This window comes from Neofelis nebulosa, chromosome 15, assembly GCF_028018385.1.
Source record: "Neofelis nebulosa isolate mNeoNeb1 chromosome 15, mNeoNeb1.pri, whole genome shotgun sequence".
NCBI lineage: Eukaryota > Metazoa > Chordata > Mammalia > Carnivora > Felidae > Neofelis > Neofelis nebulosa.
Window position 1 is genome coordinate 70,533,634 of NC_080796.1, and position 26,402 is coordinate 70,560,035.

General features: G+C 51.0%; 2 protein-coding genes across 3 annotated transcripts in view; both read left to right on the top strand.

Annotated features, from left to right (window-relative positions):
- TSTD1 (thiosulfate sulfurtransferase like domain containing 1) overlaps nt 1-26,402 on the top strand; it is a 50,563-nt gene that overhangs the window by 19,353 nt on the left and 4,808 nt on the right. The window lies entirely within an intron of this gene.
- F11R (F11 receptor) lies at nt 20-25,419 on the top strand. Of its 2 annotated transcripts, XM_058701492.1 has the most exons (10): nt 20-178; nt 20,621-20,689; nt 20,858-20,965; nt 21,153-21,299; nt 21,613-21,815; nt 22,203-22,305; nt 22,443-22,550; nt 22,770-22,782; nt 23,114-23,162; nt 23,296-25,419. In XM_058701492.1, the coding sequence occupies exons 1-10, from the start codon at nt 118-120 to the stop codon at nt 23,329-23,331; spliced, it is 897 nt and encodes a 298-aa protein (XP_058557475.1). In that variant the 5' UTR covers nt 20-117; the 3' UTR covers nt 23,332-25,419. The 2 variants fall into 2 exon arrangements, with proteins under 2 accessions (XP_058557475.1, XP_058557476.1); XM_058701493.1 differs by lacking the exons at nt 22,443-22,550; nt 22,770-22,782; nt 23,114-23,162; nt 23,296-25,419 and adding an exon at nt 22,599-22,670.

The following is a 26,402-nucleotide window of genomic DNA, read 5'->3' on the forward strand; positions in this document are numbered from 1 at the left end:
CGGGGCCGGGCGGGGCTCGACCTGGCGGCTGGAGTTTTAGTCCGCGGGCGGCTGCGGGGGAATCTCTGACTCTCTCCGGGGCTGCAGCGGCCGCGTCGCGTCGGAGTCCCGATCGCCATGGGGACCGAGGCGAGAGCCGGGAGGAGACAGTTGCTCGTCTTCACGTCGGTCGTCCTGAGTAAGTTCCCGGAGTTTCGGGGGGAATCGGTGGGTCGGGTCAGAGGTTGGAGGGAGGCGCTCCCCACGCCCCTCGCCCGCGGCAGGAGAGGCGTTGAGAAACCCGCCAGCCTCGCCCAGCGAGTTGCCTTTCCACGCCTGGCCCTTCCCTGTTTCCCCTCCCCCCTTCCCCCCCCCCGGCGGGTGGCCGGCTCCCCTCCCCCACCCCCTGCCCCGGCACCCACCGGGAGGGGGTGGCCCCGCTGTTCACAGCCTCGCTTGCCGGCGAGGGTCCTGCACGCCTCTGCCCAGGCGCACCCCTCCGCCCGCGCCGGGGCGGGCCATCCTGCCCCGCAACGCGCACCCGACACCCGCGCCCAACCCGGGAGAAGCCCCGAGCCCCGCACCCCTGACTCCTTTGGCCCCTGGGTGGTCTGCTCCTGAAGGGTCGGCAGGGCAGACCGACTGGAGGTGAGGTGGGGTGGGAAACCACCGGGAGAAGTGTCTGGGTGCAAAGTCCGAAGAAGAAATCAATTCGAAATCTGAACTTTCTCAGCACACAGCACTTCAAGTTCCTTTCTGGAGTAGCTACCTTGAGAGCCCTTGGTGGCTGTTGTTGACCGAGGGACTATTCCCAGGGGAAAGACCTGCCTGTCGGTTGGCTGGAGGCTTCCCAGAGCCAGGGCTCTGCCCTCCCCCTGGCCGCCTCTGAGAGTTTTTGTTTCCTTTGTAAACTCCCTTTCCTGTGGAACAATGAGACTCACTTGCTGGGGCTTGCCTCCGTCCAGAGATAGGTTTGGGCCTATGGGCCGGGCTGCGTGGATGCTTTGGGCCTTAGTTCAGGCGACCCGTGTCAGCAGCTGGACGTGATCCGCCAGGGTCTTGAGGGTCTGTGCCTCTGTGGGTCGTGGTGCGGGTATGCGATCTGTGGGGGGATCTTCGTTGGTCCCTTGAAGAACGCAGCTTTAGGAAGTGTGAAGGGAACGAACAATTAAAAACAAAAATCAGCATCGGTGGTTATACGGCGGTTCACTTTGCCCAGTTGCGAAGCGTGGAAATAGGTTCCCTGCCCTTGGACGGATGGATGGACAATTTCTTTGTCCCTCATCACAAAAACATAAAAGCCCTTGGGGTGCACTGGACCAGAGGCAAGTCTAACCCTCGCCCTATTGTACAGACAAGGAAACAGGTCCAGAGAGGGGAAATGACTTTTCCATATGGATGAAAGGACCTGGGAATGGCACCAAAATCTCCTGAGTCCCTTTCCTTTTCCCACTCCCGGGTCCGCGTCTCAAGCACCCTGTGGCACGGGAACCGCGACCTCAAACATCAGCCTGGGATCACGCTCCCGGGTCCACCGTCTTACCTTTCCAGTTCCCACTAGAGTCTTCTCTCACTTGTCTTCTTCATTCTATGCCTCCATTTTCCTTTTTGCCTCACTTTCCAGTCTTTTCCTACTCTCCAGCTTTTTCATTTCTGCCTGGGCCGTAGAACTGCTTGTGACACCCATGCCGGTTCCGTGTGGGGCTCCTACTGGTACTCGGCCTCATGCTGCGCCAGTGCTCCCTTCCCCAGACCCAGAAGTTTCTCAGTGGTGACTCTATTTGTGACAGAGTATGTCGGGTTCACAAGCTTGCTGGAGCCACATTCTTCTTCCTCTTCGTCTTCCCTTTTCTCTCTTCCTACTGTTGTGCGTCGTGACATCCCCCAATAATCTCATACTGGCACTGAAAGAATTGTGGTAGCACCGTCCTGAGCTGGGGGACGTCCTCCAGTCCCTTCAGGGATTCAGGTGGTTCGCAGGGAACCTGATGTGATGTTGCATCAGGTTGACAGGACTGTGGGTCCTGGGAAGTAACATGTCCAGGGGATGGGGGAACCGACCATGTCACATTAAAAATTTTTTTTTTTTACATTTATTTTTGAGGGACAGAGAGAGATAGAGCGTGAGCAGGGGAGGAGCAGAGAGAGAGGGAGACACAGAATCCCAAGCAGGCTCCAGGCTCTGACCTGTCAGCACAGAGCCTGACCTGGAGCTCAAACCCACAAACTGCAAGATCATGACCTGAGCCAAAGTCGGATGCTTAACCCGCTGAGCCACCCAGGCACTCCATTAAAGGCTGTTTTTCGGGTGTCTGGTCTGTCCTGTGACCCTGGGATGTCTGCATCATATGTGGGTGCCCACATGCTCTCTCTTCCATCAGGGCTGCTGCCCATCAGAGAGGAAGAAGAAAAAGGGCAGGATATTATCCAAGTCAAGCAAAGGTCCAGCCCCAGCCTGGGGAGCTCAGTGGAGAGGAAGGCCCGGGCTGTTGGCCAGGGATTGGAGCCCAAACACTGAGGGAACTGGGCCTGGGGAAAAGCCAACCAGTGATGGAGAACACGGTCTCCCTCTCCCTGGGGAACCTGCACTTAGAAGTTTCCAGCTATCTCCCAAGCAGGGAGGGAGAGGCATTTCTGCTTAGCAGGGTCCTGTGTGACGAGGATGACTTTTGGTGTCACCACGGGGAAGAAAGGGGAACCTGGGCTGGAACGCTGGTCCTTCCTCCTCACCCCTCCTTGAGGGTGGTGTCCCCACTGAGCCGTTCCCGGAGGGAGGGGCTGCTGGCCCCCTGTGTCTGGGTCCGCCTGTGAGCGCTGGTGTTCTCCAGGGACGGTTCCCGCCCAAGCCCCTCCAGCTTTACTGTTGAGCTTTGCTAGCTTTACCTCAAACTCCACGTCGATGAGTCACTTCTCCTTTCCCCTCCCTCTGCCTGCCAGTTGCTACTCCCAGGAAAGAATTGTTCCCTGGAAACCTGAAGCCTAGTGGCTGATGGCAGCAGGAACTAGGAACTAGGAAATGAGCGGGGCTGGGATTCCAGTGTCTCTGCCTCAGTCTTCACCTCCGGGCCCCAGGACACTTTCACTTCACCATGTTTCTGTCTGGTTTCTTTCACTGGTTTGCCAGGGATCTCCGGCCTGGTTTTGGTTTGGGGTAGAGCTCCTGCAACGAAAAGGAACAGGTTAATACATTGTTTGAGAATCAGAAGGATGTAGAAGGTTCAGTCCATGCCCCACCCCCCCACCTGATTCTTATGTCTCTTTCCAGTGTTTTTTTTTTTTTTAATTTTTTTTTTTAAATTTTTAACGTTTATTTATTTTTTGATACAGAGAGAGACAGAGCATGAACGGGGGAGGGGCAGAGAGAGAGAGGGAGACACAGAATCAGAAGCAGGCTCCAGGCTCTGAGCCATCAGCCCGGAGCCTGACGCGGGGCTGGAACTCACGGAGTGTGAGATCGTGACCTGAGCTGAAGTCGGACACCCAACCGACTGAGCCACCCAGGCGCCCCTCCAGTGTTTTGTTACACAGGCACAATTACATATAAATATGTATTTGTTTCTGCCCTTTCTTGCACCAAATGAGGCACACTACAGATTTTCTCCTACATCAGGCCCCTTGTTTCATTCGCTTTGGGATACCCTGGAGATCTTTTCCTTTTGGGTGCCGTGGCCTTGGTTGGTCATTAGGACCCACCCTCCCCACCCCCCCAAGTCCACCGGGTCGAGGACCACCTGTTCTGTGGACACTGGCACCCTTGCTCAGAGATAGGTTTAAAAGCTGGAAATGGTGGGCCTGGTTTTTCGCCTCTGTTAGCATCGAGGAGAGGAGACCTTGGGGGCCTCCCGACTCAGACGAGCTTCCTTTGCCGCGGTCCAGAAAAGATGTGGATGACGGCCCGTCAGATGTCATTGTGGACGAGGGTGCGGCGTTGTGAGGGGGCTGGGTGGGGGAAGCCGCGTGAGTGGAAGCACGCTGGGCTTTGCCAGGCATTGAAAACTCAAGAGTTCATCTGTCTGGGACTCCCTGATAAGCAGGGTTTCTGTCTAAAGTCCGGCTGTGGTATTTGTTTTGCAGTGTGGGGATAGGACAGGAGGAAGCAGCTGGCCCGACCGGGAAGTGTGATGCCAGGCCCCTGGAGCGAGCAGCCCTGGGTGGGCGGGCACAGCCTTGTAATGGGGAGATGGGTGGGGGAGGGGAGGAGCCCAGCAGGTAGAACTGGGAATGCTGCCGAGCGAGGTCGGGAGGGAGCCTTCCAGTGAGAGCTCTCCTGTCCCACGCTGCCCGCCCCACCTTCTGCCCTCCTGAGGGCCCACCGGGCCAGCCACTGACGTCACTCTAAGCGCAGCCAAGAAGGGCTGTTTAGACTTAGCCCAGCCTGTCGGGCTCACAGAGCCTTCCTCTTGCCCCTGCATTCCTTATCCGTCCTGCCCTAACCCCCAGGAGCGAGTTCCGTCTCTACAGGGTGGCTGGTGGGGAGGAAAGGGCAAACCGGGGGTGGAAGCCCTAGGGCCAGGTCCTGATGGTATATTGCTTTGTCAAGTTCATTTGTTAATCTGGTGAACATTGGTGTCTACTGTGTTCCAGCCCTGTGCTACAGAGTAGGGACAAAGCAGAGACCACACCTGCTATCTAGAAGTTCTGAGGCGATGGGGCGCCTGGGGGCCTCCGTCGGTTGAGCGTCCGACTTCGGCTCAGGTGATGATCTCGCGGTCCGTGAGTTCGAGCCCCGCGTCGGGCTCTGGGCTGACGGCTCGGAGCCCGGAGCCTGCTTCGGGTTCTGTGTCTCCCCCTCCCTCACTTGTGCACCCTCTGTCTCTCTCTCTCTCAAAAATAAGTAAACATTAAAAAAATTAAAAGAAAAAAGTTCTTAGGAGGGCTGGGGGTATTGGAAACAATTGGCTCACATCAGGAAACCCGGGAGTAACCTTTTGGAGGTGAGGGCTCCCCCTCATTCTCCAGCTCCCGTGGACCTCATATGCCTGGAGGTGAAGATCGGAGGAATTCTTAGAGAAGACCAGAGAGACTGGCTGGCTGGTTTCCCTCCTTTTTCTTCCTTTTATTAAAAAAAAAAAAAAAAAAAAAAAAAAAAGGAATTCAAACAAACTCATGGCAGAAAAGCAACTTAAGGAACATTCTAATGGACAGGATGCGTAGAGGAAACAAAGTTTTCTTTCTTTCTTTCTTTTTAAGTTTATTTATTTATTTTGAGAGGGTGGGGAGAGGCAAAGAGGGAGAAAAAATCCCGAGCAGCCTCTGCCACCAGCAGCACAGAGCCCGAGGCAGGGCCTGATCTCTCTGACCCTGAGATCATGACCTGAGCCGAAATCAAGAGTCAGATGCTTAACCGACCGAACCACCCAGGCGCCCTCAAAGTTTTCTTAATAAAGTAGTAGAAGGAGGGGCGCCTGCCTGGGTGGCTCAGTCGGCTGAGCGTCTGACTTCGGCTCAGGTCGTCAGGTCACCATCTCGCGGTCCGTGAGTTCGAGCCCTGCGTCGGGCTCTGTGCTGACAGCTCAGAGCCCGGAGCCGGCTTCGGATTCTGTGTCTCCCCCTCTCTCTGCTCCTCCCCTGCTCACACTCTGTCTCTCTCTCTCTCAAAAATAACTAAAGATTAAAAAAAGAAAAAAATAAAGTAGTAGAAGCAAGTAGCTTTTCTGTGGTGGATTTGGTCTACATGTACAGGGATGCTTGCTGGCTTCTGTTAGCTGGAAGCCTCCGCCCTCTGTGACCACCTTGTCCTCACAGCGTGCTTCAGTTAGGGGTCATGGAGCATCTTCGCTGGCAAGGCACCGTGCTAGGAGCTGGGGACCTACAGATTCTCTCCTCCAGGAACTACAGACATAGACTGACAAGGGGGTGCCAGCGGCTGCACTCAAAGTACAAAATGGGGAGCATAAAAGGGAAGAGATCAATTTTTCAAAACAATAAATTTTTATTAAGAAACAATAGGGGTGCCTGGGTGGCTTGGTTGAGCGTCCGACTTCGGCTCAGGTCATGATCTCACAGTTCATGAGTCCGCACATCGGGCTCTGTGCAGACAGCTCTGAGCCTGGAGCCTCTTCAGATTCTGTGTCTCCCCCTCTCTCTGCCTCTCTTTCTCTCTCAAAAATACATAAACATTAAAAAAATGTACATATATACTTCTTAAAAAAGAAGAGAGAGACACAATATGTGCTCAGTGTAGAAAAATGGGAAAACAGGAATATGGAAAAAAAATCACACGTAGGCCTATTAGCAAGAGATAAATACTTACTGTTGGTGTTTAATTGTAGTCTTTCCTTTATGAATAATGTAGTATCTGTGTGTATTTAAGCAAAATATGCTTTAAACAAAATCCATTCTATCGTATTCTACTGTATGGCTGTATCATAATGAACTGTTCGCCTTTTGTTGGACTTTGAGGTTTTCTTTTTCTTTGCTGTGCTAAATAACATGAAATTGTTCCATCTTTAAGCTTAACTCTTGAGTGTTTTCTTAGGCTACATTCCTAGAAGTTGGGGAAGATTAATTTTGACTGGGAAAAGTCATAGTGGGGCAAGGGGCATTTGAAAAGGATCTTGAAGGATGAGTAGACTTTTCTTGCTTGTCTGACGGAGATGCTCTGTAGCATCATAGTTTATTATTATGACTATGATTATGATTATTATTTTGAGTTTTAATGATTATTTAGTTTTGAGAGAGACAGAGCACGAGCAAGGGAGGGGCAGAGAGAGGAGACACAGTCCGAAGCAGGCTCCAGGCTCCGAGCTGTCAGCACGATGCCCAATGCGAGGCTCAAACTTATGAACTGTGAGATCATGACTTGAGCTGAAGTTGGATGCTTAACTGACTGAACCACCCAGGTGCCCCTTTACTATTATTATTTTTTAATGTTTATTTTTGAGAGAGACAGTGAGTGGGGAAGGGGCAGAGAGAGAGGGAGACAGAGGATCTGAAGCGTGCTCTGTGCTGTAAGAGCAGAGCCCAATGCAGGGCTCAAACCCAGGTACCATGAGATCATGACCTGAGCCAACTAACTGACTGAGCCCCGGTAGTATCATGGTTTTAGAGCCTCGGAATTAGGCAGACTTGGGTTAAGATGCCCTTCCCACCATGGAGCACCTGGCTGGCTCTGTTGGTAGAGCATCCGACTCTTGATCTCCAGGTTGTGACTTTGAGCCCCATGTTGGGTGTAGAGATTACTTAAAAAAAAAAACAACAAACAACAACAAGATTCCCTTTCTACTTTGCTGCTTATAGCTGTGTGATTTGGAGCAGCCGTTCTAAGCTCTGTTCTCATCTGGAACATGGGATGGTGACAATAGACCTTGTGTCTCATGGGGTTTTTGCAATTAGAATCTAAGGAGACAATGCATATGGCACCCACCTTCACGGGAGGGCTCACTGTGTCATTTCTCCCATTACACTCCATTGGTCGAAGCAGTGACAAGACAGTGCCCGGATTCAAGAGGAGGAAACGTAGAATCTACTTCAGTCACAATGTAAGAAAACCAGGTGGGATGAGATAGATCCGTGCGTCTGCTTCTGGAAAATAATAACTTGCCACGGTTGTTTTATTATTCAGATACATAGTGGTTTTCAAGAATTGTATCCTCAGGGGCGCCTGGGTGGCGCAGTCGGTTAAGCGTCCGACTTCAGCCAGGTCACGATCTCGCGGTCCGTGAGTTCGAGCCCCGCGTCGGGCTCTGGGCTGATGGCTCGGAGCCTGGAGCCTGCTTCCGATTCTGCGTCTCCCTCTCTCTCTGCCCCTCCCCCGTTCATGCTCTGTCTCTCTCTGTCCCAAAAATAAAAATTAAAAAAAAAAAAAAAAACAAGAATTGTATCCTCAGTCTTACAGATTTCTACGCCACCGACTCTCTTCTGAAGCATATGAAAACATGTAGGGATTGATTTAAGTATTAATGGCTGCATCACTATCTGTCTCCCCTTCTCTTTACCCGGTTCACTTCTCTTCCCCGCTCCCACCCCCTTGAGCCACTCCTACCGCCTGTCTACTTCCCCATTGTCAACTACAGTGTCTCCAAGTCGCCGCTCCCACCCCCTTGAGCCACTCCTACCGCCTGTCTACTTCCCCATTGTCAACTACAGTGTCTCCAAGTCGCCTTTGCTCTCCTTACCTCCTGCCCTTTTTCTCTCCTTGAAATTTATCAGACTCACCTGCACTGTACAGGATCCCGATGGTATAGTACTCTCATATTTCTTTCTCATCTGTTACCTCATTTCACCTTTAAAGTTTTGTTTAATCAGGGGCGCCTGGGTGGCTCAGCCGGTTAAGCGCCAGACTTCGGCCCAGGTCATGATCTCACGGTTTATCGGTTTGAGCCCCGCGTCGGGCTCTGTGCGGACAGCTCCGAGCCCGGAGCCTGCTTCGGATTCTGTGTCTCCCCCTCTCTCTGCCCCTTCTCGGCTCACGCTCTGTCTCCCTCTCTCTCAAAAATAAATAAACGTTAAAAAAAATTAAAGTTTTGTTTCATCAACGTTTTTGCCTCTCCTTTTTGGCTTTGTTTCTTCTTCTCTCCTTGTGATCTGATTTTCTTTTCCCCCTTTTTCATCCCCTTTCCCCCGCGTTTTTCTCTAAATTAAAACACTTAATCCCGTGCTTGCTGATGACACAAATATAGAACATAGAGAAGAAAAGCTGCCTGCGGTCTCAGGTAATATGCACTGTCTAGTGCTTGGAATCTATTCTTAGAGATTTTGTTATGCATATACTCAGATTGTTTTTTTTTTTTTTTTTTTAATTTTTTTCCACGTTTTTTATTTATTTTTGGGACAGAGAGAGACAGAGCATGAACGGGGGAGGGGCAGAGAGAGAGGGAGACACAGAATCGGAAACAGGCTCCAGGCTCCGAGCCGTCGGCCCAGAGCCCAACGCGGGGCTCGAACTCACGGACCGCGAGATCGTGACCTGAGCCGAAGTCGGCCGCTTCACCGACGGCGCCACCCAGGCGCCCCTCAGATTGTTTTTATTATTTATAAATATAGGGTCATATTCTACACATTGCTTGTACATTTTGGACATACTTCTGATCTACTTTGACCTTTGAGATGGCAATATGTATTTCTTAACATAGTTTTTGATAATGTAGCATACTGGAGCCAGATTCCCAGGGTTAGAATCCTACTCTGCCACCTATTAGCTTTGTACTTGAGCGAATTACTTAATTTCCGTGCCCCGATGAACTCTTCTGGAAGATGAGAGCAACAGTAATGTTTATGTCATGGCATCATGGCAAGGATCAAATGAATTAATCCTGTAAAGGGCTCAGAAGAGTCCTGCCATGTGGTGAGTATTCGAGAAACGCTAACTGCTATTATCATTTTATTCTTGCTCCTATGTTATTCATTTGGTCATGGTCAGTAATGTGTGTCTAGGATTTAGATATGATTACAGTTGACCCTTGAACGACGCATGGGTTTTGGGGTCTCAACCCCATGGAGTTGAAAATCTGTGCAGGGGAGCCTGGGTGGCTCAGTCAGTTGAGCAGCTGACTTCGGCTCAGGTCGTGATCTCGAGGTTCATGGGTTTGAGCCCCGTGTATCGAGCTCTGTGCTGACAGCTCAGAGCCTGGAGCCTGCTTCGGATTCTGTGTCTCTATCTATCTCCTGCCCCTCTCCTGCTCACTCTCTGTCTCCTCTCTCTCTCTCTCTCTCTCTCTCTCTCTCCTAAAAATAGATATACATTTTAAAAAAAGAAAGAAAGAAAACCTGTGCATAACTCTTTGACTCCCGAAAAACTAGTAACCTACTACTGACTGAAAACCTTACTGATAACATAAATAGCTGATGAACATGTATTTTGTTATATGTATTATATAGTGTGTTCTTACAATAAATTAAGCTAGAGAAAAAAATGTTAAGATCATGAGACGATACATTTACAATACTGTACTGTATTAAAAAATTTTTGTGTATAACTAGACCCGTGAAGTTCAAACTTGTGTCATTCAAAGGTCAACTGTAATTGAAAGTATAGGACAAGTCTTATAAAAAGGTTTTCAGGAGTTCTGTTGATTCTTTCCTTTTAATTATTTATTTATTTTTCTTGTTGACATAGCATTATATTAGTTTCAGATACACATCATAATGATTCCATATTTCTATAGATGGTAAAATAATCACCACAGTAAATCTAGTTAACATTCATCCCCATACACAGTTACAGAATTGTTTTCTCTTGTGATGGGAACTTTTTTAAGATCTACTCTCTTAGCAACTTTCAGAGATATAATACAGTGTTATTTAAAAAAAAATTTTTTTGGGGCGCCTGGGTGGCGCAGTCGGTTAAGCGTCCGACTTCAGCCAGGTCACGATCTCGCGGTCCGTGAGTTCGAGCCCCGCGTCAGGCTCTGGGCTGATGGCTCGGAGCCTGGAGCCTGTTTCCGATTCTGTGTCTCCCTCTCTCTCTGCCCCTCCCCCGTTCATGCTCTGTCTCTCTCTGTCCCAAAAATAAATAAAAAAAAAAAAAAAAAAAAAAAAATTTTTTTGACGTTTATTTACTTTCGAGAGAGAGAGAGAGAGAGAGACCGAGCACAACAGGGCGGGGCATAGAGAGAGGGAGACACAGAATTGGAAGCAGACCCCAGGCTCTGAGCTGTCAGCACAGAGCCCGATGTGGGGCTCAAACCCATGAACCGTGAGATCGTGACCTGAGCCGAAGTTGGGTGCTCAACTGACTGAGCCACCCGGGCGCCCTGCAATATAGCGTTATTAACTGTAGTCACTATGCCGTACATTACGTCTCCATGACTTACTTACTTTATAACTGAAAGTTTGTAACCTTCGACCCCCATCAACCATTTTGCCACCGCCCATCCCCCACCTCTGGGAACCACCAATCTGTTCTCTGTATCTGCAAGCTTAGTTTTGTTTTTAATTTAACCTTTATTTATTTTTGAGACAGAGGGAGACAGAGCATGAATGGGGGAGGGTCAGAGAGAGGGAGACAAAGAATCTGAAACAGGCTCCAGGCTCTGAGCTGTCAGCACAGAGCCCGACGCAGGGCTCGAACTCATGGACTGCGAGATCACGACGTCACGACCTCAGCCGAAGTCGGAGGCTTAACCAACTGAGCCACCCAGGCGCCCCAGTTTTGTTTTTAATTTAGATCCCACATATAAGTGAGGTCCTATGGTATTTGTCTTTCCATGTCTGACTTATTTCATGTAGCATAATGGCCTCAAGGTCTACCCATGTTAACACAAATGGCAAGGTTTCATTCTTCTTTACGGCTGAATAATAAACTGTTACATGTGTGGACCACATATCCTTTATCCATTCATCGATGGACACCTAGGTTGTTTTCATATCTTGGCTGTTGTAAATAATACTGCAATGAACATGGGGTGCATAGATCTTTCGTAAGCAGTGGTTTTCTTTTCTTCAGATAGACACCCAGTAGTGGAATTGCTGGATCATACGGTATTTCTATTTTTAATTTCTCAAGGAACGCCCACACTATTTTTCATAGTGGCTACAGCAGTTTACATTCCCAGCAGCATGCACAAGGGTTCTCTTTCCTCTATCCTTGCCGGTGCTTGTTACTTCTTGTCTCTGATAATAACGCGTGGTGAGATTTCATTTTGGTTTTGATTTGCATTTCCCTGATGATTAGTGATGTTGAACATCTTTTCAAGTACCTGCTGGCCATCTGGATGTCTTCTTTGGAAAAACATCTATATGGATCCTCTGCCCAGTTTTTAATTGGATTGTGTTTTGTTCTTGTTGTTGTTTTACTAGTGAGTTGTGAGTTCTTTGTATGTTCTCAGTTTTCTTGTATATTAATCCCTTATTAGATAAGTGATTTACAGATATTTTCTCCCATTCAGTAGGCGGCCTTTTCATTCTGTTGATGGTTTCCATTGTGTGGAAATGTCATCGTAATTATCTAAGTCAAGGCTGTAGTTACAGGGGATTCAGCCAGAATGTTCACTGCTGATGTCCAGCTGAGACCTTTCTATTCATCTGCCTGGGCCATGGTCACAACGTATGACAGACGGATGGGGAGAGTGAGGGTGGGGGCTTAAACAACAGTGACTGATTTTCTTACAGTTCTAGAGGCTTGAAGTTCAAGACCACTGCGGTGTTAGGGTTGGTTTCCTCTGGAGGCTCTCTCTTTGGCTTGCGGGCAGCCACTCTGTCCCTGGTTGTCCTCTGTATGAGCACCTTGGTGTCTCTTTGTATAAAGGACACCAGTCACACTGGATTAGGGGCGTGTCATACGGGCCTTATTTTAATGTAATTGTCTTGTGACAGGCCTTGTCTTCAGATACAGTTACATTTTTTTTTAAGTTTCTTTATTTTGAGAGAGAGAGAGCCTGAGTGCAAGCATGTGAGTGAGCATGAACAGGGGAGGGGCAGAGACAATTCCAAGCAGGCTTCACTTTGTAGCACAGAGCCCGATGCAGGGCTCGAACTCAGAACCCAAAAACTGAGATCATGACCTGAGCTGAAACCAATAGCTGGTGGCTTGACCGACTGAGACGCCCAGGCGCCCTGATACGGTCACATTTTGAGGTACCAGGGATTCAGGCTTTCACATAGGAGCTGAGGGAACACCATTTGGTCCATAACAACCGTAAACCGTGTTGAAGATACCTTTGCAGTGAGAGCAATGCCCTACCTGGCCAAGGCCTCTTCCCCAGCTGACTTGAACCTGCTTGGAGTTCCCTGTTGTGGTCATGAAGACAGTGGGGATTTTTGTTGTTGTTGTTTATTTTTATTAAAAAAATTTTTTTTTTTTTACATTTATTTATTTTTGAGAAACAGAGAGCGTGAGCAGGGGAGGGGCAGAGAGAGAGGGAGACACAGAATCCGAAGCAGGCCCCAGGCTCCGAGCTGTCAGCACAGAGCCCGAAGCGGGACTCGAACTCACAGACCGTGAGATCATGACCTGAGCCGAGGTCGGACGCTCAACCGACTGAGCCACCCAGGCGCCCCCAGTGGGGATGTTTTCAATGGATTCACATCCTTCCCCCACTTCATGCTGCTGGTTTAGACCTTGCATCAGAAAACCTCCTGCAACTTCCTCTTTTGTCTCTGCACACCTCCCTGGATGCAGGAAAGCAGTCTGTAAGCACTGCGACCCACGCGGAGAAACGAGTCCCTCGGGGCGCCTGGGTGGCTCAGTCGGCTCAGGTCATGATCTCACCGTTCATGAGTTCATGGGTTCAAGCGCCGCGTGGGGCTCTGCACTGACGATGCAGAACCTACTCGAGATTCTCTTTCTCCCTTTCTCTTCCCCTCCCCCATGTGTACTCTCTCTCTCAAAAAAAATTAATAAACTTAAAACAAAATTAGTCCCTGTTGCAAAATGCCACTTGGAAATTGCTCATGTGCAGAGTACTCTGATTGTATTACAAAACTATGAAGCAGGGGCGCCTGGGTGGCGCAGTCGGTTAAGCGTCCGACTTCAGCCAGGTCACGATCTCGCGGTCCGTGAGTTCGAGCCCCGCGTCAGGCTCTGGGCTGATGGCTCAGAGCCTGGAGCCTGTTTCCGCTTCTGTGTCTCCCTCTGTCTCTGCCCCTCCCCCGTTCATGCTCTGTCTCTCTCTGTCCCAAAAATAAATTAAAAACGTTGAAAAAAAAATTAAAAAAAAAAAAAAACAAAACTATGAAGCAAATTTAAAAACACTTAATTTGGGGGGCGCCTGGCTGCTCAGTCAGTGGAGTGTGTGACTCTTGCTTGGGGCTGTGAATTCAAACCCCATGTTGGGTGTAGAGATTACTTAAAAATAAAAAAAATCTTGGGGTGCCTGGGTGGCTCAGTCGGTTAAGTGTCCGACTTCGACTCAGGTTGTGATCACACAGTTCGAGAGTTCGAGCCGCACACTGGGTTCTGTGCTGACAGCTCAGAGCCTGGAGCCTGCTTCGGATTCTGTGTCTCCCTCTCTCTCTGCCCCTCCCTTGCTCACGTTCTCTCTGTCTCTCAGAAATAAATGAATGTTAAAAAACAATTAAAAAAAAAAAAAAAAGATCTTGGGGCGCCTGGGTGGCTCAGTCGGTTGGGCGTCTGACTTCAGCTCAGGTCATGGTCTCACAGTTGATGGGTTCGAGCTCTGCTTCGGGCTCTGTGCTGACAGCTCAGAGCCTGGCACCTGCTTCAGATTCTGTGTCTCCTCCTCTCTCTGCCCCTCCCATGCTCATGCTCTGTCTCACTCTGTCTCTCAATAATAAAATAAACGTAAAAAAAATTTTTTTTTAAATCTTTAAAAAACCCCACAATTCTTAGGGTGCCTGGGTGGTTTAGTAGGTTAAGGGTCCCATTCCTGGTTTTGGCTCAGGTCATAATCTCACGGTTCATGAGTTTGAGGCCCACACCAAACTCCACGCTGACAGTGTGGAGCCTGTTCTGGATTCACTCTCTCTCTTTCTCTCTCTCTCTCTCTCTCTCTCTCCCTCAAAAATAAACTTAAAAAAAAAAAACCACTTAATTTTTATGTTCTGAAACTAAGTTTTTACAAAAAGATTGATGGAATAGTCATTCCCCCCCCCCCCCCCCCCCCCGGAGGTAGAATAGTTTCTTAAACTTTTAAAAAGATTGAGCTTTGGATCAAATTTGTTTTTTCCTCATTTGGGCGTGCCCCATCTGCCAGTGTGAAAACTGGGGTTATCTTTGTAGATAAACCTTAACAGTAGATGTTATGGTGAATGGTCTGCTATGACCTAATTCGTTTAAGGCTCCGTGTTGTTCAATGTCAACTTGTATCAGGCCTTCTGCTGAGCGCCGAGTACTCAGAATAATAAATAACACGTGGTCCCTGTTCCCTGGGGGGTTTACTGTCTGCTAGGGGAGACTTCTGTGCACAGATGACGTCATTATAACATGGGAAGTACTTCACCCGTGTGTTGCATGGGGTAGTTCAAGCCTCCGGAAGAGGTCTGAAGCTGGCTCTGGTAGGATCGGGGGTTGGTAGGTCATTTCCTGGAAAATAACGTGGATGAATAGCTGACCAGAGGGAGAAAGAGGGGAAAGGGTGTTCTGCAAAGCTGGAACGGCAGGAGCAAAGCAGACGTTGTGAAATGGCTCTTTGCTGGGAATTTTAAGTCCTCTGTACTGCTAGAGGGGAAACACGCCAAGAGTAGACAGCCTTTCAGAGGGTCTGGTACTGCTGGGCCTCTGCCTTGATGAAGAATTTGGTGGGTTTTTTTTTGTTGTTGTTGTTTTGTTTTGTTTTTACTGTTTATTTATTTTGAAGGTGAGGGGTGTAGGGGGGGAAGGAGAGAGAATCCCAAGCAGGGTCTGTGCTCTCAGTGCAGATCCCAACGTGGGCTCGATCCTATGAACCATGAGATCTTGACCTGAGCTGAAATCAAGAGTCAGGTGCCTAACTGGCCGAGCCACCCAGGTGCCCCCAACACGTTGAATTTTATCTGAGAGGCAATGTGGAATCCTTGAAAGCTTGAGGCAAGTGTCAGATTGGCATTTTTAGGAAGGCTGTGTGGTGGATTGGAGCAGAGCACAGCCCCAGGAATTGCCTGGATTGGAATCAGCACCAGCAGTTTGCTGCTCGGGGCCTCAGTTTCCCCGTGTAGAAAATAGAGGTGATGGTAATAAACAGTGTCGCCCCACTCCCAAGGTGGCAGGGATGAAGAGACAGACCATGCAATATGCTTGCAGCACTGCCTGGCACAGAGTAAGTGCTCAGTAAATACTAGCCCTTCCTCCGGCCCTGGGATGGAGGGTGGATCTGAGTGGGTTAAGATTAAATGAGGCAGAGACACCCAAGTGTGCTTGAGAGACGAGTTGTGGTTCGTCAGACACTGATGGTGCTAAGAAGTGACGGTCAAAGTTTGAGGGAGATTTGGGAGGGGACGATGCCAATGCTTGCTGCTTGAGGAGGGGAGACGTGGTGGCTGCTGGAAGGCTTCCAGTTTGACTGACAATGACGGATGGAATACATGGGAACACACCGTGACACCACCACCGACCTGGAGGAGGAGGAGGAGGAGGAGGAGGAGGGAGCGGGCGGCAGATGGGGAGGGGTGTGGGGACTCCGGTGATGAGGGCAGGAGCTCAGGTGGGAGGCGGGGACTGGAGGTGGCCGCGTGTGGGTGCAGATGAGTTTTGGGGTGGTGTTCGAGATCTCCTGGAGAGAACGTGGAGAGGAGAAAAGGCCCAGGATAGAATGCTGGGGAGCACTCATATTAAGGGATCCACAGAGGAAGCACGGTTCAAGGGAGAGAATGAGAAAACTCGTCAGTGGTGGGGATGACCAGAAGGGTGGCACGCAGAAACCAAGGGGCGGCGTGACTTCTGAGGAAGGGAGTGGTCGGCCGGGCCAGGCCTCTTACAGGGGCCCCTGAAGGGAACTGAAAAAGCCAATTGTGGCTGTCCTTAATTCTAAGACTACTTCAATGTTTTGGAAATTGGGATGCGACGTACAGCCTAACTATACATTTAATATGATGTCCCCACCCCCCAAGGAGCTGTTATTAAATCGCTTCTCTATCGTTTAATCAGGGCGTCATAGAGTTGGGGAGCCAATGACTGGTGATCTTAGTAAAAGCAATTTTCATTCCAAGGTGAGAGCCAAAGACATATTGCGGGTAGGTTAGGCGGTGATTGAGTGTGTTGGGCTGGGAACTGTGTGTAGACGCCTTCTTTGAAGAAGTTTGCAGAGGAAGGGCACCCGGGTGGCTCATGTTAAGCATCTGACTTTGGCTCAGGTCGTGATCTCAAGTTCCATGAGTTTGAGCCCCTCAACGGGTGAGCACAAGCCTGGCTTTGGGTAAAAAACATGAGCCTCGGGTGAGCCCCCCTTGTCTGTCTGTCTGTGTCTCTCTCTCTTTCTGCCCCTCACTCGCTTGTGCCCTCTCTCTAAAACAAACAAACAAACAAACAAACAAATAAATAAAAGTTTGCGGAGGAAGGGAGGACAGGAGTCCCTCTAGAGAGGTGTGCGAGATTGAGTGCAGGTTTTCTGTACACAAAAGTGTCCAAAATCTGTTGATGCCTTTGACTTTGTGGCTTTTCTTACTGCGAACTTGTAGTAAATTAAGCATCGTGGTGAAAGGGCGAACTTTCCTTCTATTTTGGTTTACTGTGTGTGTCATTGAGCCAAGTATAGGTCTGGGGGGTGGGGGGATGAGGAGGCAAGGGAAATACAACATAGATGAAGGCCATGGGCAAGAGCCTGGGTGTCCTGATGGAGATGGGGTGCGGTGAGGAGAAGCCCTCCTCTCTGCTGGTCTACCTGGGAAGGTTCTAGAGAAGAGTTAGCTTTTCCAAGACAATTGCAATGATAGAGGAGAGGTGGTTTGGTGGGCTGGAACATAAGCATTTTTCAGGCAATGTTTATATTTATTTATATGTCTTATTGAAGAAAGTTTTAAAGTCAACAATTAAGTGTGTGGAGAAGAACCTATGGGCAGATGATGATGATGATGATGATGATGATAATAATAATAACAATGATATAATAGTTGTTTGCTGCTTCCTGTTGTAAAGCACTTTATTTGTATTAGCTTGTTTAGCTCAACCACAGCCCTTTGATGTAGAAACTGTTATTATCCCCACTTTACAGATGGGTGAACTGAGGTTCAAAGCGACTTAGGTAGTTTGCCCAGTCACACAGCCTAGTAGGTACCGGAGCTGGGATTTGAACCAGGCAGCTTGGTTCCAGAGGCTTATTCAGGGGCGAGGTGGGAGGGGGTGGGGGGAGGCGTGGACCACGGTGGCTGAGGTGTCCCACGGTGAGGAGGGAGCACTGGTGAGGCTGAGTGTGACACATGCGGCGATTCACAGGCACAATAGAGCGAGAGTGTTGACAGGCCACACAGTCAGCTGCAGTCCTGCCTCCGAGGGAGGTGGGATGGCATTGAGGGGCAGGCCCTATGCTTTATTTTATTATTATTTTATTTTATTATTTAATTTATTTATTATTACTTTTTTATTATTTATATTTTATTATTATTATTTATTTTATTTTATTATTATACGTTTACTTATTTTTCACAGAGAGAGCAAGAGAGTGAGTGCGAGAGGGGAAGAGAGGGGGCGGACAGAGGATCCAAAGTGGGCTCTGTGCTTACAGCAGAGATCCCAACACGGGGCTCGAACTCGTGAACTGTGAGATCGTTACCTTAGCCGAAGTCGGATGCTTAACCGACTGAGCCACCCAGGCGAGGGGCAGAGCCCGTGTTTTAAACCAGAGAAGGCTGGGCTAGCCAATGGAGGTCAGGACACTGAGGAGCTGGGGAGGACGTGTGTGTGTGTGTGTGTGTGTGTGTGTGGTTCCTGAATGTTTTAGATCCGGAGGTCTGAGAGGTCTCAAAAGAACTTTAGCTGACGTCACAAGTGATGCGGAAACAATCACCAAATTCCTGTGCTGTCATTTTTTTGGCGGCCCTTTATTTCAAACGCTAGTTTTTAGTGGAATTAGAGGCTCTTCCTGATTTGGGTCGTGTCATAGGTTGGGTTCTAAGGAAGCTGACTCTGAGATGTCCTTTATCGTGCCAGGACATTTATTACGGAGGGCTCTTGGGGTCCACAGCTCGGGAAGGGCAGGGGAGGGAAAAGAAGCAGGGTTGGGCAGAGGGGGAATTCGGGCTGCAGAGTAGCTTCAACCTATTCCCCAGGGAGCTTTACGGGGCGGGAATAGCCTTTCAGCGTTGTTCTGAGCTGGGGGTGGTGGTGGTGGGGGGGGGGATTGGGGCAGTAGACCTGGGGTTCCCTGGGGCTTCCCTCCTCTCATTCAGTGATGAGGCATTGGATGCCAGCTGCCCCTGTCCCTGCCCGGGTGGACCACATGCCCCCGGGCCCCGCAGTGTTCCGGCTGTTGTCCCCGAAAGGGCTGATAGGCTGAGGGCTTTGATTTGGCAGAAGTCCCAGAGGCTGGATGACAACACGTCAGTCCCTCATTCCTGAAGAGAGATCTCGTTCGAGCATCGCACTGCACATCACGGGTAGCAAATTGTAAAATGTGAGGATCTTACAAAACAAGTGCCCGTCGTTGAAGCAGAGAAAGCTGATTCGGGCGAAAATCAAAGCATTTCATTCTCCGCGTTCCCCCCTCACAGCTGAGTAAGAGACTCCCACGGGCTCAGTTTTCGACTTAGGAAGGGCTATCTGGTTTAAGTTTCTTACGTGTTATTATATTTGATTATACATTGGACATTAAAATGTAATGCCAAATGCACACATATAAGGTAATATTAGTATAAATAGCTCACAGATAAAAGAATGGCATTTATTACATAGTCTGCCCCCCATTAAGCCACGGCCTCTCTGGGAAACCGCATGGTTTATAAAAGTCTGACATAATGAGGGGAATGGGGGTGTAGGGGGAACCTGTGTTTTCCTCTCAGCTCTGCCGTTTCATAGCTATGAAAACTTGGGGCTAGATGCAGAACTTTTTTTAGACACTTAATTTTCTCATCTGTAAAGTGGGAGAGAGAATACGTACCTGGACGAAGGCACAATGTTGTGTCAGATAGATATCAATGTATGTATAAAAGTCCTCGTTAGACATTAACGTCCCCAAACCCCCCACAAAAACCCTAAAGGACTTGAGCGAACATCTAGTCCAAACCTTTCGTGTTCTGGGTGAGAAGAGGGCGCTTCAGAGCTCACGAGACCGTATTCAGTTATGTGAGTGATTACGTAAAGGAAAAATGTGCTTGCATTTATCTAAGGAAGATGGGACTCTTAGGGATATAAGGAAAGCCCAGGTGGTGAATTTGAACTTGGAAAACATGGATGGGAGTGACTGTCCAAGGGCAGGTTTATAGCAGAGCCCGGCTGTCTGAGCCCAGGCCCTGGTGTTTCGTTTGGAATGCTGGACCCTCCAGCGGCCCTGTCGTGCAATCAGCCTCGTCTCTGTGCCCCCAGCACATGCCACCCCTTGTATTCCTTCTCCACTGCGCACAAGGAGATCTCGTGTCTAGATCTAGGAGAGGATCTAGCCCAGTTCTGGTCCCGACCCCAGCTCAGACCCAGCTGCGTGATCTTAGGCACGATTCTTTACGTCTCTCTCATGGGCTTGGTTCCTCATGTAAAACTGGGATAATAACACCTGTCCTGCTGATCTGTCATTCTGGTTTCGAGGATCAAACAGCGTAAAGTAGGTGAAAACACTTTAAAAAGCACAAAATGCCCTACAAATGTTGAGTATTGTTATTATCCTCATTACTGCTCCTCCCCTGCCTCCTTGCGTCCCTCCCTGCCCCCCTGCCCCCCCTGCCTCCCTCCCTGCCTCCCTGCCTCCTTGCCTGCCTGACCCACCTCCCTTGCCTCCAGCTTTGCTGGCTTCCTGCCAGGAGTGTCTGACAAGTGACTGCAATTAATTATTTGTTGAGAAGCTTTCTCTGAACCATGAAAAGTCATTTGGGAAGCTGTTCTTGGACTACTAGGAATCTAATTAGATTATTGGGAGTTGCAGAGGGAAAAATAAAAAAATGAAAGACATTACCTCTGAGAGAAATATTTTATTTCCATTGATAATGGAAGTATTGGCCTGCGATGGTGGCAAAAAGCATTTGAAGGTATTTACGATATTGGTGAGGAGGCGTGAGGCCCAGGAGGAGCCTGGATCTCCTGAGTCTCTTCACCTTGGAGAAGCCACGGGAAGGGCCTCAGGAGCTCCTTCAGCTGGGCCGCTCTGGTGTCTCCCTCCTGATGGCCCACCCCTCTCCTCCTCAGGCTCCCTGGCGTTGGGCAGGGGCGCAGTGTATACTTCTGAGCCCGATGTCAGAGTTCCTGAGGACAAACGTGAGTCGTGGGCGGCTGTGCAGTGGGGTGGGGCGGAGGGGGGGAAGCAGGTGCGCCTGGGGCCTGGAGGGCGGGCAGCGCAGAGCCGCCGCCGACGCAGTTTGGGGCCCTTCTCCTCCTCTGTTTGCCGCCGCTCCTTCGTCCCGCTCACTTTTGCGCTGCCCACAGCCGCCAAGTTGTCCTGCTCCTACTCGGGCTTCTCCAACCCCCGCGTGGAGTGGAAGTTCGCCCATGGTGACATCACCAGCCTCGTTTGTTATAAAAACAAGATCACGGGTGAGTTGCCCCACCTCCTCCCCGGTGGCCTAGGTTGTGGAGGGGTCGACGGGGCCGGACCCCCGGGGGAGAGGAGCACCCTGGGGCCCAGGTCCCGCGGACTCTAATGCGGCCTGCCCTGCCACCACCCAGCTTCTCGTGGCCCCGCAGCGCACTCAGCCGGCCGCCCCTTCCTCTCTCCTGGTAGCCTCCTATGCAGACCGAGTCACCTTCTCGCACAGTGGCATCACTTTCCATTCGGTGACCCGGAAAGACACGGGGACGTACACTTGCATGGTCTCTGACGACGGCGGCAACACGTACGGGGAGGTCAGCGTCCAGCTCACTGTGCTTGGTATGTGCCCACGCGTTTTGTGTGTGGGTTTGGCATTCATTGCTTCCCAGGTCCTCAAGGGGCTTTGCCGAGCTTTGGAGCTCACTGATGGCCAGGGCGCTGGGGGGTGGGGGGGGTGGGGGAGTGGGGAGTGGTGGGGGGCTTCAGTCTCTGTGCTGCAGAGGCGACGAGCCCCGCCCCTCCCCCTCCCACAGTGGGAAGCGGAGGGCCTGGTAAGGGATGGAGGCTGGAGCTGACCTATGGGGTTGTCTTCCGCTTGGCCTCTAGGCGGCGCTGTCTGAACTTGTGCCGGGCCCCTTCTGTCCCTTCACAGTGCCTCCATCCAAGCCCACGGTCCACATCCCCTCCTCTGCCACCATCGGGAGTCGGGCAGTGCTGACCTGCTCAGAGAAGGATGGCTCCCCCCCTTCTGAGTACTACTGGTTCAAGGACGGGGTCCCGATGCCTTCGGATCCCAAGGGCAACCGCGCCTTCAGCAACTCTTCCTACAGCCTGAATAAAAAGACAGGGGAGCTGGTAGGGATGGGGTGGTGCGGAAGGGTATGGGGGGGGGGGCAGGGCCAAAGAGCCCTGGAAGGGGGGGAAGACAAGCAGCAAGATGGGCTTGGCGTTAGGGTCGGAAGACTAAAGATGGGGGGCTCGGATGCTTCTCAGGATGAGGGTGTCATGAGGTGCATAGATCCGTCTGCCATGCACCCGAAACCCCAGTGCAACAGCGTATGTCCACGATACTGCAATTTAAAAACGAGGATTGGGGGGGGGGTGCTCCTGTAGAGCCTGCGGCTCTTGGTGTCGGGGGTCGTGAGTTCGATCCCCGCGTCGGGCGTAGAGCTTACTTACAAAACACCAGAAGTAGGTGCTTGGCTTCTGTAGGCAGGAGGCTAACCGATTTCCTCCCTTCAGGTCTTCGATCCCGTGTCAGCCTGGGATACGGGCGAGTACACCTGTGAGGCGCGGAATGGGTACGGGATGCCCGTGAGGTCAGAGGCTGTGCGCATGGAAGCCGGTGAGCGAGGCTCTGGCAGGGGCTTGAGCTCGGACCTGGGGTGGGGCCCGGGGTCTGCTTTCCACCCTGGCTTTGGTGGTGGTGTCAGTCACGTGAGTGAGCCCTCCGAGGACTGACCTCTCGTTTGTGTCTCACAGCGGAGTTGAATGTGGGGGGCATTGTGGCAGCTGTCCTTGTCACACTCATTCTCCTTGGATTCTTGATTTTGGGCATCTGGTTCGCCTATAGACGAGGCTACTTTGACAGTAAGTACTTGCCCTCAACGGCTCTCCTTTGTATCGTCCCCATTCCAGGGCACGGTCCTTGGGTGCCATCTGAGTACTGACCTGATAGTGAGCCCACGTGTGCAGGGGTTCTCTCCCGGGTGAGCACCAGTGACCTATTGAGTGCCATTCCCCCCAGCCTTCTGCGCCCGGCCGGCCCCTATCCCGCTGACGCTCACGGTCCCCTTTCTTCTTTTTCAGGAACAAAGAAAGGGTGAGTGAGCCACCTGCCGTCCTGGGAGGTCTCCAAAGGAGGTCGAGAACAAGGATGCTTGTGGTTTGAAGCGGAGACGGGCCCCGGGGGGAGGGGCTGGAGGCAGAGGCCACCCTGGTTGGGTGGCCATCTGTGTGTCTGCCTCTCCCCGTTCCCTGTGACCTTGCACTTGTCGGGTCTCCCTCCACCCCCCCCTCCCTACTGAGAGCTCTGTGCTTCCGTAAAGTTCTCAGTCGAGCCTCTAACGTTGGCCAGCAGAGGTTAAAGAGAGCACGGGTTGGGGGGGGGGGGGGGTGTTGCTGAGCGTCTCCGTCTTCTGGCTTGTCCGCAGGACCTCGAGTAAGAAGGTGATTTACAGCCAGCCCGCTGCCCGCAGTGAAGTGAGTGTGCTCCCCTGGGACCGGGAGGGTCTCCCTGCGGGAATGAGGGGCTCCTCCCCTGTGTTTACAGGTTCAGGAGCTTATCAGCTAAACAAGAGTGTACAGGGTTGATTTGGGCGTTTTATTTCTCCAGGGGGAATTCAGGCAGACCTCGTCATTCCTGGTGTGACCCTGGTCCGACTCATCTCCTGTCCTCCGTGCTTGCCTTCTTCCGGTGCAACCAGACTCCGGCCCGCGGCGTCTGTAGTTTCACAGGGTCCCTTACGCGTCTTCTAGCCCCCACAGGGGTCCCCACGTTTATCTTAGTTAGGATGTGGTTGTGTACACTTTGCCCCTGCATCCCGCCCTTCCTTTCCCGCCATTGCCGAGTGGCCCGGGACTTATTTAAAAGCTTTCGTCCCCCATCCCTACGAGGGATCAGGGAACAGCCCTGAGCGTCACGCCCCTTGACTTCCCTTCCCAGAACGTGGCAACAGTGGCGGGGCACTCGATACCCGCTGTGTGGCGGCGGCCCCTCCCCGCGAGTAGGGATCTGGAGTTTGGTCCCTCGGCCCTTTCCTCCCGTGGTGAGGAGGGACCCGCTGTTCCAGAGTGGGGACTGGAGACCGAGCCACCGAAGAGGTTGCGGGGTGACAACACCAAGTCTCTCCCGCCCCTGCAGCCCACTCCGCTTTCTTCTGTCTTCCCACGGGAAGTGCCCCCCGAGACCCTCTTGCACCGGCCTGAACGCAGGCGGACACCATCTGTGTCTGTAGAAAGAAACCGGAGCTTTGTTATGGAGAGCATGGGGGGGGGGGGGGCTCTCAGGGGACACTGAGCGGAAGGGTTTTAAAACCCCTGATCTAAAGAAAAGGAAGCTGGAGCTGGGAGCTCCGACCATCACCCTTCCCTTGGCTGGAACAACTGGATGGACCCTTTTAAGATGTGTCTGCAGGGCCGTGCGGATGTGCGCAGTGGTCTTAGCTCTTTGCTGTGGGGTGTGTGCGTGCGTGTGCGTGTGTGCGTGCGCGTGCACATTCGCGCGCTCGGTCCTAGCTCTCTGCTGAAATGCGGTGTGTGTCCAGGGCGTCTTTGCTCTTTGGTGAGACTGTTGGTGTGTGTTTGGATGTAGCCGGATGTTGCTGGTTTGTCAAAGCCTCTCGTCGCGGGAAGTTGGGGAAGTGAAGTTCCTGGGCTCCTTTGTACAAACAGGAAGGCGCCTGGAACCCTGCTTCCCAACAACCTGGGTTGGTCCTGGCCCCCTGTCCCACCCCTTCCTGGCTCCCGTCTCAAGGCAGAGCTTCTGAGCTTGGGGGCCCTCATTCCGGAGCCCTCTGGCGGCGGGAGGAGTGCCCTCTGCTGCGGGAGCACACCCGGAGGAAGCCGATGCTGTGCCCTGGGGTTCTCGCTGGTCTGGTCCACTGAGGGGAGAAAGTGCCCACCCTCTCCTCCCCCCTCTGCCAACCAGATGCATCGAAAGACTTATCTAAGGAGAACAGACTGCCCCAGAGCAGTAAAGTAACCATTGCTTCACTGGAGCGGAGTTGGGGGCTGGGGTGCTGTTTAGAGGAAAGGTAATTTGAGACCAGGTGGCCAGGCCATCCGCGTGTGAGTGATGCGAAGGTAGGCCTGCCTGACGTTGCTTTCCTTTGTGCGTCTGGACAGCCCTTTTTGCCCTTAAATTTCTGTTTCCCCCTCTACCATAGTCGCCCGGTCTATTAACGAGCGAGAGGGCGAACACGGGGGTCTTCAAGGGTTGATTTTGCTTAACTTCTTTCTGTGGGGGACGCTAAGCCCCACTTTGCCAGGTTTTATTCCCTGGTCTGGAAACCCCTGACAGAATTGAGTTTTCTATCGAGAATCCAAGAGGAAAAACAAGCCTAGCCAAACCATCGGTTAAGGGTCATGGGCCAATAAAAAAAGAGCTTTTTCAGATGGAGATAAAATTTAATTAAACAGTAAAAGCAGAGATGATGAAATGGTTCAGTAAGAAAGAGATTTTTAAAGCGTGTTTCAGCCTCCTGGTTGGGAGACGGGGTGGGAGGGACGCGGAGACAAGGCCACAGGGAAGCAGAGGTGACTCATTGTCCCGTCAGGTCTGAGGTGAGTGGTTCCTCACCCTCTCGGTCACTTGTGATGAACAGAAGTCATGCGTGACCAGCCTTGGAAGTCACCTCTCCAGCTTACCACAGTCCCCTTGAGTTGGAAAACACCCTGCCTGCTTTCATTTCGAAATGTCAAGGCTAATTTTGTAATAAATGTTTATTTTTCACATTGAGTTTGTTTACAGCCTGAAGTTCTGTGTGGTAAACGAACTGGGACTTCCAGAGTGGTTTGGAGATTCAAAACCTTCCCAATAGTCTTAAGAGATTTGAGATCTCCTTCCACGGAGACGGATAGTTAACTTTTCTCCCCAAATTACCGTTGGCCCATGCTTGAATGGGAATGACTCAAGTGGACGTTTCTTTCCAGTGACACTTGGAGGGAAGAATTCTATGGGCATTGGTGGTTTGAGACACGAACCCACTGTAATTGCGGATAAAATGCTTGTCAAGGATGTGTTTGTTCTGTCTTAACAGAATCTACAGATCAAGGGGAGTGGAAATGGGTTTGGTCCCTTTCTGGATGAAGGGAGAATATGCTTTATGGGGCATGGGGACACCTTAAGGGGGGGGGTGTTATGTGAAAAAGTACAACTTTAAGGAAAAAAAACCTAATTTTTTCCTTAAAGTTTATTCACTTTGAGAGGAGAGAGAGAATGCATGCAAGCAGGGGAGGGGCAGAGAAAGAGGGAAAGAGAATCCCAAGCGAGGTCCATGCTGTCAGCACAGAGCTTGAACCCACAAACCATGAGGTCATGACCTGAGCCGAAATCAGATGCTTTAACTGACCGAGCCAGCCAGGTGCCCCCCCCCCCCCCAAACAAAAATCTAACATGAAATGGAAGTTTTTCTTTTTTGAGGGGTACCTTGTTGAATGATTATCATCATCCATTAACTTACTTACCGGCTATTATTAATATCCCTAGGCCACAGATGGGGAAAAGAGGCAGACATGCCAAGTTACTTGTCCAAATTCACAACCAGTACTGGACAAGTGGGAGGACTGGGCTCGAGAGAGCTGGGGAGAGAAGATCAGATAGACTGTCCCACTCTCAGTGACCCTGAATGGAAAAGAATTCAGGAAGAGGAGGAGGAGGAAACAAGGTCTCCTTCGAAGTGGCCCTGTGGGTGTCAGAGAGGACCCTGAAAGCAATGATGT

What these genes read in the sequence shown, in the direction of transcription:
- F11R (XM_058701492.1), top strand. Translation starts at nt 118, where the DNA reads ATGGGGACCGAGGCGAGAGCCGGGAGGAGACAGTTGCTCGTCTTCACG. An exon ending in GGCTGTGCGCATGGAAGCCG is followed by an intron (nt 22,306 to 22,442) that starts GTGAGCGAGGCT and finishes TGTGTCTCACAG; the next exon opens with CGGAGTTGAATGTGGGGGGC. An exon ending in AGCCCGCTGCCCGCAGTGAA is followed by an intron (nt 23,163 to 23,295) that starts GTGAGTGTGCTC and finishes TTATTTCTCCAG; the next exon opens with GGGGAATTCAGGCAGACCTC.